Below are 17,799 nucleotides of genomic sequence, written 5' to 3'. Positions count from 1 at the left end.
AAGAACTGCCACCCTGAGGACACCTGAGAACTTCTCCATTCCCCAAAGGAGATAAGCTAATGGCACGTTTAAAGGAGCCTGGTTCTGAAGGTGAAGCACATTCGTGGTATTTAGAGAGATATTAATCCAGTTTCCCCACAAAGTATTTGCTTGGCTGATCAGATTAAGGGATCTAGCCTTCAACAGCACACCCCCGCCACAGCAGGCCCCAAGAAATCTGTGATACTTCACAGACTCAGACATATTGCACCATGTGTACCCAGCTGCTACAATAATTAGCTTATGAATGTATCAGCTGGTTCTGTGATTTTTATAAATAATAACTAACCTACGGAGCAGAAAGATTTTCATGAGCCTAATATTAGCAAGGAATTGCAAGGTGCACCTAACTCTGAACTGTCATTGTGCTAAATGCCCTGGCTTCTCTCAGGCTGGCCAGGACTGGATCTCCCCCAGCACCACTTATAAATATTTATTTTTTTTCTATCAGCAGCATATTTGTGGCAGCTTTCTTCACAACAGCCTGCATTCACTCACCCCTATGTACACACATGTACACGCCACGTGCACGTGTGGTGCATCTGCATGCAAACCTCTCCTCTTAGCCGCAGGTAAACCTCCCCTCTTGATGCTCTTTTCCTACCCTTCCCTTTCATTCCCCTCAGCATCCCTTTGATCATCCATCCTCCAGTAGGCAGGAGATGGTTTTGGCTGCTGCCCGAGCTTCCTCACAGGTTCTTTATGATCGTCAGTAAGCGCCTCTCCCCGGCACAGATGAAAAAGTCTGCATCGGATTCCTTTCCATATTTATTTAAATAATCTTAGCACGCCATCCAAGAAAGTTTTGCAGTACCAGGCCAAAAAAAAAAAAAGAAAAAAGAAAAAAAAAAAGTGTAAATGTCAAATAAAACAGTGACAGATGACGGTATTCTCTATTGAATAGCACCGTTTCTTCGTGCATGTTCAATGAGAACTCATGAATTATTAATAGGCAAATCTCCTTTTTCTGTTAAAAATCTCAACTTGGGTTTTTTGGTTGCCTTTTTTTTTTTTTTTTTTATTATTATTATTCTTTGCTTCCTTCCTTCCCCTTCCCTCCCCCAGCTCCTTTCTTTTTATTTATTTCTTTGGGTGTGTGTATATTACACAGAGCTTTCCAGGAGAATTATTTCATTTGAGAAATGCTAACATACAGAAATTCTTGGAGCTGCAGCCATTCACAGTGAATTTCCATCTATAGCTGCATTTGTTGGCATGAAGGAGGAGGAGTGAAGTAGGAGACGTTATCTCACCACCTTTTCCCCCACTCATCCACGACATCTGAGCTCACTGCCTCACAAGCAAACCCAACTGCTGTGAATGTGCTGCAAACCCAACAAACAGCACATCCCTCCCCAGACCCGCGGTACGCTGCCTCTGATCCTGCCTCCCCTGCGCATCCCGAGCCCTACTCCACTGCACAAACAGCCCCCTGACTGCCACAATCACCAGGAGAGCGTGTCACCTGCCAGTGTGACATGTAACAGTGACAGTATGGGTGGCAGAATCTGGCCCCTAATGTCAGCTTATAAGGTTCTCAAACAGGAGTGTCTTCCATTAAAAATAAGGAGGGAAACCAGCACAATTAAAAGATGCTTTTGACTCCACAGCCAGGCACACCCAGTGCTTGTGGATACAAGGAATTCTGTTCAGAACTTCCTTCATTTCACCCCAAAACTTCTGGAGGCATCCAGAATGCAGCCCAATTTAGCTCATTAGAGAGAGCTGCAGAGGAGCACTGGCCTCTATTTTTGTTGTTCTCCTGAGACAAGATAAACATTTTCTAAGCATTTTATTTGATAAAACAAATAATATCACATTAATGTCCTATTTTTAACCTCTCTCTCTGTCTCCTAATCAAATACATTTCCACATAGCTAAGCAAACAACAACAAAAATCTGCAGAAAGCCAGCCATTCCCATTGTGCTTTTATGCTGTTAAAGGAGCAGTGTGATAACTGCAGCAAAGCATCAGCCCTGACCACTCCAGCCCCTTGAGGGACAGTTAGCTTGTGCATCCTTTGCCAGCCCTACTCCCTGTCACTTACCCCTCAGCCCCTTCCTCTTAGAAGCAGGACCCTTTCAGTCCTGCCCCAGAGCAGGGGAGGTGTACACAGAAAATCTTCCTGCAGATCTGCTGACTTGCAGCCAGCCAAGGACCAGACCTCTGATGGACAAGGTGTGTGGGAAGAGCTCAGGCCCAGTTAGCCTGGGGCTACAGGCCTGTCTGATGCCTCAAGCAGCATCTCTACCAAAGGCTATCGCAGTAGGAGGCAGTTGGGCATCCACAGTGACTTAGTCACCAGTAGCCTTTCTGCTTGGGCTGGACTGTGAGGCACTTTGAGGCTGGATAAAGCTGCAGTTCAGCTGACCTTGTGCCCCTCTGCACTTAACTCTGAATCAGAATTAATGCTAATACTAATACAATTAGCTTCCTGTGCTGACATTTTCTTGGGTCTCCAGTGAAAGCATGAGTAGGCAAATGAAGAGTGATTCAGGAATAAATCTCAAAAAGAAATGTAAAAGGCCGTTTCCTCACCCACATCATCAGTGCAGAAAATGTCAACATATGTGACAAGAGGGAAAAAAAAGCATCGATGATTGACGCAAGTCTTGAGAGACTGGGAAAGAAACGCTGCGTGCCCCACAGAAAGCTCCCTCTCTGAATGGGGTAACAGAGTCCTCTGGACAAACTTCCTCAGCCTCTTCCCTCTGCTCAGTTTGGGACTGTCTGCAGTGCCAAATGAGCCAGATAATATTCAGCTCTCATTCCTTAGTCGCCAAACTCTCTTTCCATGAATCCAATAAGTGTCTATTAAAATAAATAAACCCCCTAATGATTCAAGATAACCTAATCAAGAAAGCTGAAATGGATAAAAGACTAACTGTAATGGAGAGTTCTGTCATGGCTTCAATGAATTCTTGATGAGGGCCGGGGGAAGGGGACTGAACCTGAGAAGCTTTACCTGGAGCATTTTGATACAGTTCAAGGTTAGTCACTCCATAGCCTAGATCTTCTGAAACACTCTGTACTTGGCCCCCCCTCGAAATTCAGGGCAAAATGCAGAGCACTTTCCTGAGGGTCAGTTTCTCACTAGCCTTCTAAACCCCAAAATGAATGAGGTACATGAGCCCTGCTGTGTTGCAGACTGATGGGAACACTGATGTCTGCTTATAGTGCTTGACCTCAGAGAGAAGGATGCTGTGTGCTGAGGATATTTCCAGCGTGCCAAGTTCAGCATAGCCTCTCCCCATGCTGGAGAGGAAGTGTGGGCTTGTGGTTAGGGCAAGCAGCCCACCAGTAGCTCTCAGATCTGCCAAGGACTTCCTGAGCAAAGCCCCAGCTTCACAACTGTCCCTGCTTTACTCAGCTGCTGAGAGGCTGTTTCAGAGGCTGTCCTGGAGAGAAGTGACACTGCAGCTGCACAGAGCAAAAGCTCATAGATTCATAGAATGGTTTGGGTTGAAATGGACCTTAAAGATCATCTAGTTACAAACCCTACCCAACATTGGCATCTTCCACTATACCAGGTTGCTCAAGGCCTCATCCATACTGGCCTAGAACACCTCCAGGGAAGGGGCATCCACCACCATCCTGGGCAACCTGTTCCAGTGTCTCACCACCCTCACTGGAAAGAATTTCTTCCTAATCTCCAGTCTGAATCTTCCCTCCTCAAGCTCCAGTCCATTCCCTCTCATCCCATCTCATAAGCCCTTGCATAAAGTCCCTTCCCAGCTTTCTTGTAGGCCCCCTTCAGGTACTGGAAGGCTGCTTTAAGGTCTCTCCAGAGCCTTCCCTTCTCCAAGCTGAGCAGCCCCAACTCTCTCAGCCTGTCCCCACAGGGGAGGTTCTCCAGCCCTCCAATCATATTCATGGCCTCCTCTGGACCCTCTCCAGCAGTTCCATGTCCCTCTTACACTGGGAGCACCAGAACTGGACACAGTACTGCAGATGAGGTATCAGCAGAGCAGAGGGGCAGAATCCCTTTCCTCATCTTGCTGCTTTCATTGCTTTTGATGCAGCCCAGCACACAGCTGTCTTCTGGGCTGCCAGCGACCATTGCTGGCTCATGCTAAGTTCTTCATCAACTGACACCCCCAAGTCCTTCTCTTTAAGACTGCTCTTGAGTCACTCCTCACCCAGGCTATATCTGTCCAAAGGTACTTCAAAGAATTTTTAAATTCAGTCCAGAAATGTCCTTCTGTTTCCTCCACATGTAGCAAGAACATCAAAATGTCAGCAGAACAGATATGCCCCAGCTGTGGAAAGTCACATCACCACAAAGATACCAAGATGCTACCACAGTCAAAAGTGTCCTATACACGTAAACAATATACACCACTCATCTTCAGCTCCAGCTGTTCTTTCTGTTTGTGGCTCATCATCACTGGAAACCAGTCAGTTTAAGGGCAAAGAAAATACCAATTAGAAAGTAAAAGACAGAGAAAGGCACCTCATCACATCAAATGAATACAAGAGAGCAGATGCTGAGAAGGAAAGAGAGGGACAGGTAAAACAAGGGATTTCTACAGCTAAGCCTGCTCCAGGATGATGCTGTTCATCTTTCTCACAGCACCTCTATTTTCTTCTCAGAGCATGGGCAGGAGGTAAGGATATGGGCAGGTGGCCATGGTGCCAAAACCCATCTAGCACAGGCTCCTGCTGTGGGGCTAACACCCTCCTTGGCTAGAGAACAGGCTCCCAGACAATCCTGGCAACGAGGCAGGGATCTCAGTGTGAAAAGGAGCAGCTAGAGGAAAGGCAAAGAACTGTTGAATTGATTTGCATCCAGAGCCTTGGGTTTCTGCTAACCTGAAGGGCCTCAAATGAAGGGCTTTTCTGCCTCCACACTCCACCCCAGTCAAGCTTATTTTTTGTTTATTTTTACAGAGGGCAAAGACACAAACCAGAGACTGAGCTTTGCCAGCTTAACAGTCTTCCAAATGATGCTCCATGGGGTCTCTCTTGCTTTACTGTGCTGCAACTGGAGTGAATTCCAGTCGTTTGAGGAAGAGTTTCAGATTCAAGGGTTCACTTTTGTTTTCACTGGAGTGATGAAGGTCCATTTGCCCTGCTCAGGGCAGATCCCCAGCAGCACATGCCCTGCTTCCCCAGTCTGACCAAGCAGAGTCTCTTGCCCTGGGAGAACTGTCTCCACATCCATACAATCTGTGCCTGCCCTCAGACTGTCAACAAGGGCTCCAGCCAGCCATGCCTGCTATTTATTTGTATAGTGACTGTTTATTATGAACAGAACTATATTCCTAAACTAATTTTGCACAGACTGGGAACAAACCATCTGCTGAGGCCATCACAGCCTCTGCTAGGTCAGAGGGGTGATGCTGCTGCACACTGTTACAGAAAGGCTGGCACACGGTCATGGGGGAAACAGTTTTCCTGAAGTTGTACTGCAGAGCTGCTGCAGAACTGGATGTAGAAGCCAAACCTGCTGCAACCCAAGGTCAAAGCCCTTGCCTGTCTCACCACGCAGCTTTGGAGACACACAGCCTACCCAAACCTCTCTGAAGTGACACACCAGAAACCCATCTCCTTGTAAGTCAAATACAACCAGAGAAGCCTGTGCACGTTTGCACAGGTTGGAAACCAACCCCTGGTGTCCTGGCTATACTGAGATTGACTCTTGACGTGGTAATATGGATCGCAGGCATAGCCCTTTAAAGGACAAAAAGCACTGGCAAGCAGCACTGCCAGAGAAGCAAGCTGTCCAGTAGGTATGTCACTAACAGTTGACAAACAAAACAGGATGACACCTTTGGAGGGCACCAAGTCCTTCAGCTCCTGCTGCCTTCAAAAATACAAAGCACTTCACAAGCAAGGCTAGAAGTGTCTAGGTTCAGTTGCAAGGAACAAAATGCATATTAAGGAGAGTCTGTCTAAAATGAATGGCTTGAGATACCTGTGAAGGTGGATTCCCTTAAAGAAGTGCAACCATACTACCTTTGTATCTCTGTGAGACCTTGTTCCTCGCACTTCGGTTGACTTGTAAGCTTGGTGATTGTAACCTCAGTTTCTGGTAGCTGCCCTTCCCTTTAGATGCTGAACTGAGAGTTTGCCATGACTTAAAACCGAAGATGGCTACTCGTTAAATTAGAGGTCAATTAACTCCACCAGTAGATGCTGCTGCTTGCAATAACTGCTCTCAGTGGGCACCACTCCCTGTACGAAGAGTGAAGATGAAATGAGGGTTCCACTGTCTCTGGCTGCTCTCTCGGGTACATGACATACAGCCCTGCGTATAAAATGTCAAAACAGCCCTGTCGGAGACTCACTGGCTGCTAAAACTGTGAAGATCTCACAGCACCGTGGATTGCTGTTGACAGAACAGCAGCGACCAACATAACACATGCCTTGTTAGCAAACTGGAAGCCTCTCAGTAGTCTGGGGTGAGGGAATAATAGAGGAAGCCAAAGCGATGCAAACCAGGCCTGTGGAGAACAGCAAGTGAACGAACCTTGGCGGAGAGTCCAAGCAAACCCTCAGACTAGCTCTTTCTTCCCCTCTTTCCAACTCCCACTTCTGCAAACATGGGCAGTTTTCAATGAGTGCTTCCCACCATGTAGCTCAGCTGCTGAAATCAGCAGCATCTTCACTCAAAACTGGCCTGCACAAAGCAGGGAGAAAGCCCTACTGACAGTCTTTCAACAAGCCAGACCTGAGGCGACCTGCTGACCACTGCACCGTGCCAGCAGCTCTCCTCAGCACAGGAGGTTGTGTTCCAACTTTTGGAACTCCTCCTGGTCCCACAGCACCCCAGCCAGTGGTGGGACAGCACAGGCAGGCCAAGCCAGCCTTTGGGGCAGGGGAAGGCCCCATACACTGCTGTGGTTCTTGGCTATGGCCTCTCTACCCCTGCCTTCCAGTACCCCCATAAAGCACTTTCATGCTCCAGCAGAGCGCTTTGACATCTCAGCATGGCAAGTGCTGGGTCATCCCAGGGAGCCAGCACTGCTTTGGCAGGGCTGTGAAACAAAAGAAACATCAGCCTCAGAAACGCTTCTTTCCTCGCTGCTGCTGAGGAAACAAAACCGTTGTGTGCAGCAACTTGGCTTTAAGCAATAACATTTGCGGATCCTGCTCTTAACCTTTTGCATCTGGCTCCCAAACCTGCCCTGCTCTTTTTCCACGCGAAAGCCTAGGGAGCCTGTTTTTGTTTGGGTGCTGGCGTGCAGCGCCGCCAGAGAAGGGCACTCACACTGGCACAGCCCAAAGCTGGTGAGCCACCCAAATTATTGTTGGGTGGCTCAGCCTCTCTCTATTTCAAGAAGCCTCCGGGTATAATGACAGGAAGCTTGCAGGCAATTTTAAACCAAACCTCAGAAAGGCTGGCATTCAGTCTGTGTTAAATGCTCCTTATTAAAAGCTATCCAGTCCAGATTCTGGGTGGAACTTTGATATCTGCATGGAGTAAAGAATAAGGGGCACGTTTGCAAAATCAATTGTGCAGTTTTTATATTTACTGCACGTTTACCACATATGTCATTTATTACACAGTGGAAAACCGTTAAATGCACAGTAGTTGTGCCAAGTGGCATTATGCTTTTAACAGCTTTATTCGTTTAACAGCTCCAGTTCTCATTATATTTTGCCATGTGGTACATGAGATTTTTATGCATTTAACAGTTTAAGAGGGTTCCATGGTATTTTCCTTGTATGTCTTTCATACTGTGACTGGGATTTTGTTGGGGGACAGAGGGGTTGTGGGCTGTAACCCCTGCACCCTGAGAAGAGAGAGCAAAAGGCCAAGAAAATAAATGATTGAATGAGAAAGGAAAAATGAATCAGACCTCTGTATGTCAAGATACAAATACCTTTAACGGGGACAAGGCTCTCGCATGAGCTCTGACAGCCTTTGATACATTGTTTACACGCTGTTCAACCTCTTATTTTACATCTACTTTAAAGACTGCGATGTTGTTTCCCTGCACAGAGGGCAAGAAAGTATTGCATTTTTCAGGGTGTGTGCATCTAGACCCTGCTGTCCCACCTTGTCACAGACACACTTGTGTGCATATTGATGCCCTCTCCTCACCCACCTGAGCAATTCCATACAGGACATGGAGGAGCCCTTTTCACTGAGCAAACAATTCCTTTTGATGGACTCTAACCCACTTGTTACCCTCCCTACAAAAAACTCTCTCTGTCCTCCTTTCCACAAAATCCTTTTTGGTGTGTTATATTTTTTTAAAGAGTTGGATGAAATTTTTAAATTAATGGATTCCCTTCAAGAATTTCACCCCCACCTAGGTTTGCCCACATGTATTTTTTACACCCAAGGTGGAAATTATCCAGGAGAACTTACTGCAGTGCCCTCTCATGTCTTTTTGTAACAACGATTGGATCTGATGTGAATTATTCACACGGCAATACCGTATGCAGCACATACAACATCAAAAAAAAAAGGGGGAAACACCTGCCTAATACACAGCTTCCCAGTGCCTCCCCTCAGCTAATCACTTGGGAAAACCATTTCTTTGCATGCCAAATGAGAAGGATACCATCATTTTGAAAGGTCCCCGTCCCACCAGCAGAGGTGTAAGTCATACACCACAAGTGGTCAAAGGCATCTATGTTTCTACAAAGGGGAGAAGCTTGGCCTGTGAGCTGATCCTTTCCTCAGTCCTATTTTAAAAGGGAAAAGGAAACCACTTCAGCAGGCGAAAGCCAAAAACACGACAGGCTCCCCAGAGATGCAGATTATTGTTATTGCAGGAACAGATGTAGTTTTATTGGTGGGAAGAGGAGATAGGTCTAGTTCCAACCTTGGGGTTTGCTTGAAAAACAAAACCCCAAAAAGCCCCACGACAAAAAAAATCCCCTCCACCACTCACCTGACTTTTATTGGCAGCCACTTTGGCAAACAGAGCTTGAGATACCTTGGCCCTTTTCATCTCCTGTTGGATCTCGTCATAAATGGCAGCTGTGATGTTGACGTTGGCGCCGTCCGCCTTAATGGGGAGGTCTGTTGTTGGTGTCGAGGTTTTGGCCTACCAAGAGACCATGAAAATAATAATTAAAAAAGTGCTGCTTTCAGCCCAGCCATCTGTGCAGAAATTATCAGAGGATTTCAGTCAGCTGATGCCAAACTGCATTAGCTACAGAGGGACACTTCCTGTCCGTTATTCTAATCAGGTTAATTGTGATTGGAAATAATTGCAGTGCATTCCTATAGGACATGCAGGGCCCTGTCAACGCTCCCCTGCTCCCTCCCAGCAGCTTCATGAAGCAGCTCAAGCACAGGACAGGTAGCCAGGGCACCGGGCTGCGGGCAGCCGCTCCGCTTGGCTTTGCCAGTGAGCTGCTGCACCAGGGGCACCAGCCCCTACCTTCTCCCCCCTCTCTAAAAGTGGCCTACACCTTGGAGGAAGAGCCAATTCTCCCAGAAAAAATGAGTAAATGGGTAGAGGTCTCTAAATAATAAATTATTACTCAATTTAATGCACTCCCTCAAGTCTCCCTCATCCTTTATTAAAGCTATACGTATGTCATTTGAGTGCCTGTGGCTTCCCAGCCTTATCATCATTATGCTAGCCAGACAATCACCTAATTTCACCTAGGAAATCAGTGGAAATGAAAAAAAAAAAAAATCATTTCACAAAGCTGGGCTTTGGCATGCCTTTGATGTGCTGCCCTCATTCTCCTAAACTCATATTGAGATTTTGTGTATTCCACTGCACTCCTTTTAATTGAATGATTTCCCATCAGCTTCTGTGACAAATGAAGGACAATAAGGGACGCTGCCAGTACTCTCCCCAGCTAGACTACCCCTACAAGCCTTCCTTCAACACAGTTCAGACTGCTGCAAGATGGGGTTTTACAGCCCTTTGGCCATGGCAGTCCCCAGAACACACTAGCAGCCCCTTGGAGAGAAAGATCTCATTTGCTTTCCAAGTGCAAAGAAGAGATCCCAGGGCTGCTCACTGTCCCTTATGTCTTCTTAAGGTAGACTTGTAGGTTACTGACAAAAAAATCTGCTTTCTCCTGAGGTGTAAAGGACTGAGGAAATAAAGCAGCCCGGGTGGCAAAGCTCACACTTCCCCAGAGATCCAAACCTCCCATAAACCCTGCTGACATTCAGCTGTTTGACCCAATTCTAAACCTTTTCAGCTGCCTCCCATTTCTGTGTCAGAGTCAAGCCTGCTAGAGTACATCTCATGTTAATTTTTCACCATACAGACATGCCCAAATGCCCATTTGTTAATGGGAAGGTTAACTAGGCAAAACCAAACCTTCTGAACTTCTACTTCTGCTTTGCCTTCCTCCAAATCTTCCTCTCCCTAACATCTTTTTTGTACCAAAGGCCACATTAATAACAGAGTCAAAATCCAATCAAGACAACAATCAAGACTAATCGCTTTGCCTACTGCTTCCAGATAAAGCTTTAACCAGTCTGCATCTTCTCCCTTTCTTACCCTCCAAGTTCATCAATTCCTGTTGCAGGCATGTGGAGAGGGCTTAGGATTCTCCTGCTCCTGCCAAGGCTAGCCTCTTACATTTGGGCAAGGGCAGCTGGGGGGGAAGCTGGGGCAGACCAGAGCTTGCCCATGCCCATTGGGACACTGGTGCTCAAAGCCACCACCCTCCACTGGCTGTGAACACAGGCCAGCTTGAGGGGTAGACTGACAGGGACAGCACACTCTTAAACTAAATGTTCACAGATAGATGAGAGTTAAGGTAATTGTGAGAAACACAGGAAAACAACAATGAGATCTTGGGAAGGAAGAGGACAACCAAAGTCTGTCAGGACTCATTTAATGGAGCTTAGTTTTACCAAGGGCCCTGCAGTGCTTTGATGGTTACAAAAAAAGCCTTCCCAGTCACTGGAGCCTTTGGCTAGCACAGCAGCCGAGGTCACCACAGCCTCAAAGGCCAGTATGAAGGCTGGAGATCCTGAGAAGAACAAAATTGGCATGTAAAAGGAAGATTAAAAATATAGCACCATCCTGCATGGGTTTCCTACGCTGCCAGTTCCATACCTGAAAACAATCCATCCCTACACACCCTGAAAGCTGCATCATTTTTCATTTCATAACTGAAACAAGTAGGGCAAGCATCACCCCCAAGTATCACAGTCACCAGATGGAAGTATTCCATCTTAGAGGCCTAGATTCAAACCCTACCTGGATATTAAGGGGTTTGCCATGACTGAAATATCTCATTGCAAAGAGTGGGGAAAATACAAGTGTTTGTACGCACAGTGCCAGAGCACTGAAGTCAGCTGTGAGCCAGGCCCCCTGTGTGCATGCAGTACCTCCCAGCAGCTCCAAGCCTCTTCCCATAGCACTTGCACCTGGCTGCCCGATCCATCTGCCATTCTCACTTTGGGGCAGGGAACTGAGCAGGGGGGCCTGGGGCTGGCTCAGAGTCAGGACAGCTGGGCTAGGTTGCTCAATGTGTGCCCTGACACCAGCGCTTCCACAGGTATCTGCCAGTGCTCTCCTACGTGGCACACTCGAGAACCATTCCCAGAAGTACTGCCGCAGGAGATCGGTATCCATGGAAACCACTTTTCCAAATGCCATCCCATCAACTTCCCCAACACCCTCACAATTCCTGCAAGGACAGTGCAGTTTCTACCACTGGTGCCTCAATGCACCCTGCTCTGGGGTAGTGACATACCTGCTGAGGAGCTAACACTGCTGAGGATTGCTGCAAGGGTGGCACTCGTCTCGTCAGAACTAATACCGGGCATATGGGCAAGCAGAGTGGCCGTGCTGGCTGCCCAGGAGCTGGGAAGCAGCCTCATCTGCAGAGGTGTCCAAGTTGTCAAAACAGCACCTGTGCTGACTAGTGTTGGCCCTCTGAGGGCTGGGGAGATGTTATCCGGCAGGCACTGGGTACGAAAACCTTTGTGTGCCGCTTTGGCTGATTAAAAACCTCACAATATTGCATTGATTCTTCCAGCCGAAATAAGGCGAGGATGGGCTGCTTCTAGTGTATGGCTTTCTAGCAACACTTGGCTCTTAAAAATGTAGGCAGAATTTCCATTATTTTAAATGATGTTCTAGCTGTGGCTAAAACATGGGGAAATGTCACATTTCAACAGAGGAACGAGATGGGACAACAGATCCAATTTTTATTATCACCAGATTGCATCTACATTCTCCATTTCCTTCTGTTTCCTCCCTATCTGATTGTAGTTGCAAGACCTATTGCGAGAAATCTACGTAGGAATAAGCTACTTCTTTTGTGAATCCATGAAAATGCAGAAAGGGGCTACACTACTCAAATGTTAAAGCAGCTCCCTTTATGATTTTATTTTCACTAAAAAAGATCAGAGGTACACAACGAGTTTTCCATGACATAAAAATTCGGTGTCAAATCTGGGTTGGCAGGATCTATTTGCTTTCAGTGAAAACAGTGCTTGACATCATGTATGTGCTGAAGTGCACCCAAACACCCAGGTTCCACTGAACAAACTCAAGGGTTTCCACAAAATCAACACATCTTCCTCAAGGATGATCAGTCTGCATGTAAAATTGTGTGCCTCCCCTCCCCTCCCTAATTCTTGCTTACTTTTAGCAACTGTGGTAAGGAATTCCATGAGAAGTGCTCAGCAAAATATGGTTATAAGCACGGCTAACACAGCCCAAGACTTCACAGACTATGTGTCTGTGATATCACCAAAGCAGAAGGGTTAGTTGAGCACCAAAGCTCGAGAGAAGTGCTGGAACTGACCTGTCATGTCTGCACAGGCAGACATTTCAAGCTCCAGTCAGGCAAATGTCATGCCAGGAGTTAATCATCACCCTGTGCAGGCACCCTCACTCTTTCAGAGTGTGTCTGGGACTGCAAGCAGTCTGGTACAAGGGGAAGACTCTTGTGGTGCAGCATGTGGATGCTCTTTCTTAGTGCAAAGGAACAATCTAATCAGGGAAACGGGTGGCAGCCACACATTAATAAACATGTGAAGTTAAGTCAATGAGATCAGAGCTGGTTTGAAGCTGTAAAGCATCATCTTCCTTCCCAGCACCCTGCCCATCTCTGCTTTCAGTACTTCAAATGATTCCTTCGTGTAAGCTTCTCACTGAAGGATTGTAATCTCCTATGCAGAATACAGAGCATGCTAATTTCTAGCAGTGCCTATCAGGGAGTTCACTGTTGACCTCTTTTCACTACACACTTTTTACTGCAACGTATATGAACCTCTCCATAAGCCAACAAACATCCTCTGCATTCAGCAGGATGCAATGGACACAGATAAATGTCACTTGCACTCTTTTCTATAATCTATTCTCTAACAGACATTCAGTGGACATGTATCAACACCCACACACACTCCTTCAGGCACTACTGTTACATACTTCTCTACATTTATGTCATTGATTAAAGCTACAGTCATCATCACAATGTCCAGTTGAAATCCACTAAACATCTTTTAACAGCCACTCCAAACCACACAAAAGGATTTCCAGAACTTATCTGGGCAAGGAGAGAAACAGACAGGGGGAGGGTGGAGAGGAAATCCTTCCCTGGACTAATCCACACCACAAAAAGTAACAAGAGACTGCATCTTACCTGGGGGGTTCTGGAGGAGCTTGGGCTGCTGGCAGCTGAAGACACCATGCTCACGTTGGGGTTCATACTTCTCTCTCTCTCATCCTGATAGATACGATCCCGCTCCGAGTCAGGCAAGTTGAGGAAATTCTGCATTGCCCTTAAGTTTACCAGCAAGGACTGGGAAGCTGTCCTAGGGTCTTCTTCTTTACGCAGGATCTCTGACAACAAGCCCTGGTTCAAAAAATTACCAAAAAAAGAAGAAGAAAAATAAAAAAAGAGCCCAGTCATGTGTTGGGCTTTTTAAACGTTTGTTTAGTATACTCAGCTGAGTTCCTATACTGAGAACCTGCATCAGAGTCTCATGGGCTCTCCCCAAGGGGATGTTTTGTAGGAAAGTGTTTGCCTTCTGGGGGCTGGGGTTTATTTTGGGACTGTCCTATTCTGGCACTGCAATAAGCTGATTATGGAGATGTTGGAAAGGAAGGTAGGTGCACTGGGTAGAAGAAATTGCAGCTACCACCAGGTGCTTGCTACAAATATTTTAGGAGCTGTTAGGTTGGTCTCTCTCTCTCTACTTGGAGCTGGGAACACTTGGCAGTCTTGTTCATCTCTGACAAATCTGACAAGGTTGGTAAATTTAGTCTCGACATTTAAACAGTGCAGGAGGTTTATAAAGAAAAATGTTTGACTGCTTTCTGATGTTACAGTCCATTCATTTTGGTCTGGACGGTCATTTCTGAGAGGAGAAAGATGGAGCAGTAATAAAGCCTGAGAATCCAGCTTTAAGGATTTAACACATTCTCTCCTGCCTCATTTTAAAACACCACAGGATTCATACCACAAGATGATACCATGTTCACCTGGATTTTACCAAAACTATCATTCCAGGAGATAAGCATAGTACTTCCCCCCACAAAAAAACCCCACACCCAACCAAAACACATCACCCCCCCAAAAAAAACCCCCAACAACAAAAAAATCCAAAACAACAAAAAACAAACTAAAGGGAGTTGAGAGAGATGAAAATGCAATTAAACCAGGTTTAAGAAGTTCTTCACCATGAGGATGGTGAGACACCGGAACAGGTTGCCCAGGGAGGTGGTAGAAGCCCCATCCCTGGAAGTTTTTAAGGCCAAACTGAATGGGGCTCTGAGCAACCTGCTCTAGTGTGAGATGTCCCCTGCCTATGGCAGGGGGGGTTGGAACCAGATGATCCTTGAGGTCTCTTCCAGCCCTGACAATTCTATGATTCTAAATTGAATGATGGGATCAAATTCCTGCATAACCATACACAACAGTTCCACAGATAATCTAGAAGTTAAGGGCATCACACACATGCCTTGATAAGGGCCCACAGAAACTACTGGGACACTGCACTACAGCTGGCCAATTACCCAAATGCCAACATTTTTAGCATACATTGATCTCTTTTGCCAGACTTCCTGACAAAACCAGCAGCCCAGCAAACAGCACCTCTGTACCTGCATTTGTCTGCTATCAAACACCGATGCTAAAACACACAGCTGAAAGCTTTACACCAGACATGCTCAAACCCAGCTCCACACACAACCTGAAGGCAGGCTGCACACAGATCTGTCTTTTCAGCTCCTCATCTACATAATTAAGCTAAGAGATTCCCAATTACATTTTCTTGCAATTATCTGAGTAGTTACCAGAAGGACTGAAGCTGGGAGTGGAGCCATGGAGGGGCCCTGCAGTCAGAAATGGGATGAGAGAGAGAACCTGGCTGGTGAGGAAGGTCTGCACTAGGAAAAAGTTTGAAGAAGGTGCTGGGTTGGCCTCTGGTACTCTCTGTGACCTCAGCACAACTGCATGCACATATTTGGATTCTTCCTCAGGGTTTACCACCCCTCTGAGAAGCTAGGGACATTCTGAAGAGCTTTCCAAAATCTGCCAGGCCCACAGGTTGAGGGAGATTAACCAAACAAGGACATTACAGAAGCTTTGAATCCATGACTTGCATGATCCCATGTCTGACACAGCAAGTCCCTGTTATAATTTTCCCTTAAAGCCAGGGGAATCCTCTCCTAATGCAGTAAATAAATATCAGTTCCAGAGATTCTCCAAAGTCTTAATTTCCTGAGTCATTTAAAGGATACATAACATCCTTTTTTTTTTTTTTTTTAAAAAAGAAAAGATAAAGAATTAATGAGCTTAGGTTGAAAGGAAGGTACCTGAAAGCTACTGGAGCTGATTCTGAGACAGCCTTTTCTCCCTCCCATTTTATCCTGGCTAAATTTATGGTCCAATTTCAAAATTGGAGAGCAGAGATGTATGTAAAAGCATGCCAGCAATTACTTTTCAGGGCAGTCACTGACTCTCTATGTAAATCAGAGGCTCACAGGTAGAAGCAGCTTGGTCATGGTACTAAGAGTTATCTCACTGCCTGAGATACTTGTGCTAAGAGGCCGATTCATCACCAGATGGTGTCTCTGATCATTCACAGATTGCATTGGTTTGGAAGGCACCCTCAAAGGTCTTCTTGTCCAACACCCCTGCATTCAGCAGGGGCACCTCCAACTAGATCAGGCTGTCCAGGGCCACATCAGCTCTGATCTTGAATGTGTTTAGGGACAGTGCCTCAACTGCAGCCCTGGGCAGCACTCCCATTGTAAACAACTTCTTCTTTACATCCAGCCTAAATCTACTCAGCTTCAGTTTCAAACCATCGCCTCAAACCATCACACCCTTCTAAACAAGTCCTTCCCCAGCCTTCCTATAGGTCCCCTTCAGATACTGAAGTGTAGCTCTAAGGTCTGCATGGAGCCTTCTCCATGCTGAACAGCCCCAATTCTTATACCCAGGTGAAAGAATTCAGTGTGGGAATTTTAGCATGCTGATTTGGTGGTTCTGAACCCTATCCTATACCCCGTGTTTGCACAAGAGTCTCACCCCTGCTACAGGGATGCAGTAGTGTTTTGAACTGCTGCTCAATCACGAGGCTGTCCAGCTGCTGGGTACCTCACTTTCCTAGACAGGCTTCAGGAAGGGAGCCCAGTTCCCTGCCCCTGCCCTTCTCCCCTGTGCCCTGCAGCTAGAAAACCTGGTACCAAAGAGAGTTTTTCTGCAGCTCCCCAAGTGCTTTGGCAGCATAGGAGCCACATAAACAGCAGGGCACACAGTAAGAAAACTGAGTCAGAGGGAGAAATCTCATGTCCTCTTACAACTGAAGCTAAACAATGCTGGTAAACAACAGTGGCTGGATAGCTGAGTGATAGTGTAGGACAATAAAATAAAGTATCTGGAGAGCAATAATGCTTACAATAATATAATTCTGAGCTACTGAAGTATACACTAACCAGTGAGCATTATAAAAAATAAAGTGATATTAAATAATCTGCGCAGCCTTTTTGTCACCTGCAACAAATTAGGCTTTCAATATGCAAAACATCTTCCTTCCAGAAAAACAAATGATCGTGATTTCATTTAATTGTAATTTAATGAGGCATAATGTATTTTTTTTAAAGTGATATACACCAGGTGTGTGGTGAGGAAGCCAGCCCAGCCAGACAAGCCCCACTGTTTCTATTTTTGAGAGAACCCTAAAGCCAGCCAGTGAGTGTTTTCATTTCTGCAAATTATGTTTCTGCTGGAGGGAGTGAAGGAGGGAAACCCACAGCATTCGTACATTTGTTATAAAATTCCACTGGCTAGATTAGCTCATTCCAACTTACTTACATCTCACATATTTAAAAAAAAAAAAAAAAAAAAGAATGAATTAAACATTGGCAGTTTGCAGAGTAACCAACTCTGCAAACCTACAAGAAGATCTTCGGGGACTAGAAAGTCTCCAACTGATTTTAAATAGCCAAACAAAACCGTCTATACTGAATACAGCTTTCAGGGTACATTTCAGGACATGCAGCTTGGTAACAGCTTCGATTTTCCACTCCTGTGCATCACTTCTAAGCCAGCTGCTGAAGAGGTAACTGATGAAAAGTTCTGCAAACAAGGTGTGTGCTCACCCTGAGACAAGGGCCCTGTGCAGGCACAACTTTATTCACCCTTGGAACTTGCACCATTTTTTCAAGTTACACACTGGAACCAAAAAGTAATGCAAGTGGTGGAGGAAGAAGCACACGTCCAAGCAAAATAAAACAGTGGTTGGATCTATTTAAGGCAGGAGGAATTTTGCTGGTGGTTGGGGTTTGTTTTTTTCAGACTAGCTGAAATGCAGTCCTTCAAGACAGCAAAGTTGCCATTGTGGGAGATGTGCTCTA

At 46.0% G+C, this 17,799-nt stretch overlaps 1 protein-coding gene across 3 annotated transcripts in view; it reads right to left on the bottom strand.

Moving 5' to 3' along the window:
* SATB2 (SATB homeobox 2) overlaps positions 1-17,799 on the bottom strand; it is a 146,383-nt gene that overhangs the window by 27,224 nt on the left and 101,360 nt on the right. For all 3 annotated transcript variants that reach the window (XM_054171396.1, XM_054171392.1, XM_054171387.1), the window contains 2 exons: positions 13,577-13,789; positions 8,890-9,045 (listed from right to left, as the gene is read on the bottom strand). In XM_054171396.1, the coding sequence (XP_054027371.1) occupies positions 8,890-9,045; positions 13,577-13,789 (369 nt within the window). The remainder of the gene's footprint in view (positions 1-8,889; positions 9,046-13,576; positions 13,790-17,799) is intronic.

This window comes from Dryobates pubescens, chromosome 2, assembly GCF_014839835.1.
Source record: "Dryobates pubescens isolate bDryPub1 chromosome 2, bDryPub1.pri, whole genome shotgun sequence".
Lineage (NCBI taxonomy): Eukaryota > Metazoa > Chordata > Aves > Piciformes > Picidae > Dryobates > Dryobates pubescens.
This window is presented reverse-complemented; position numbering and strand designations above follow the sequence as displayed.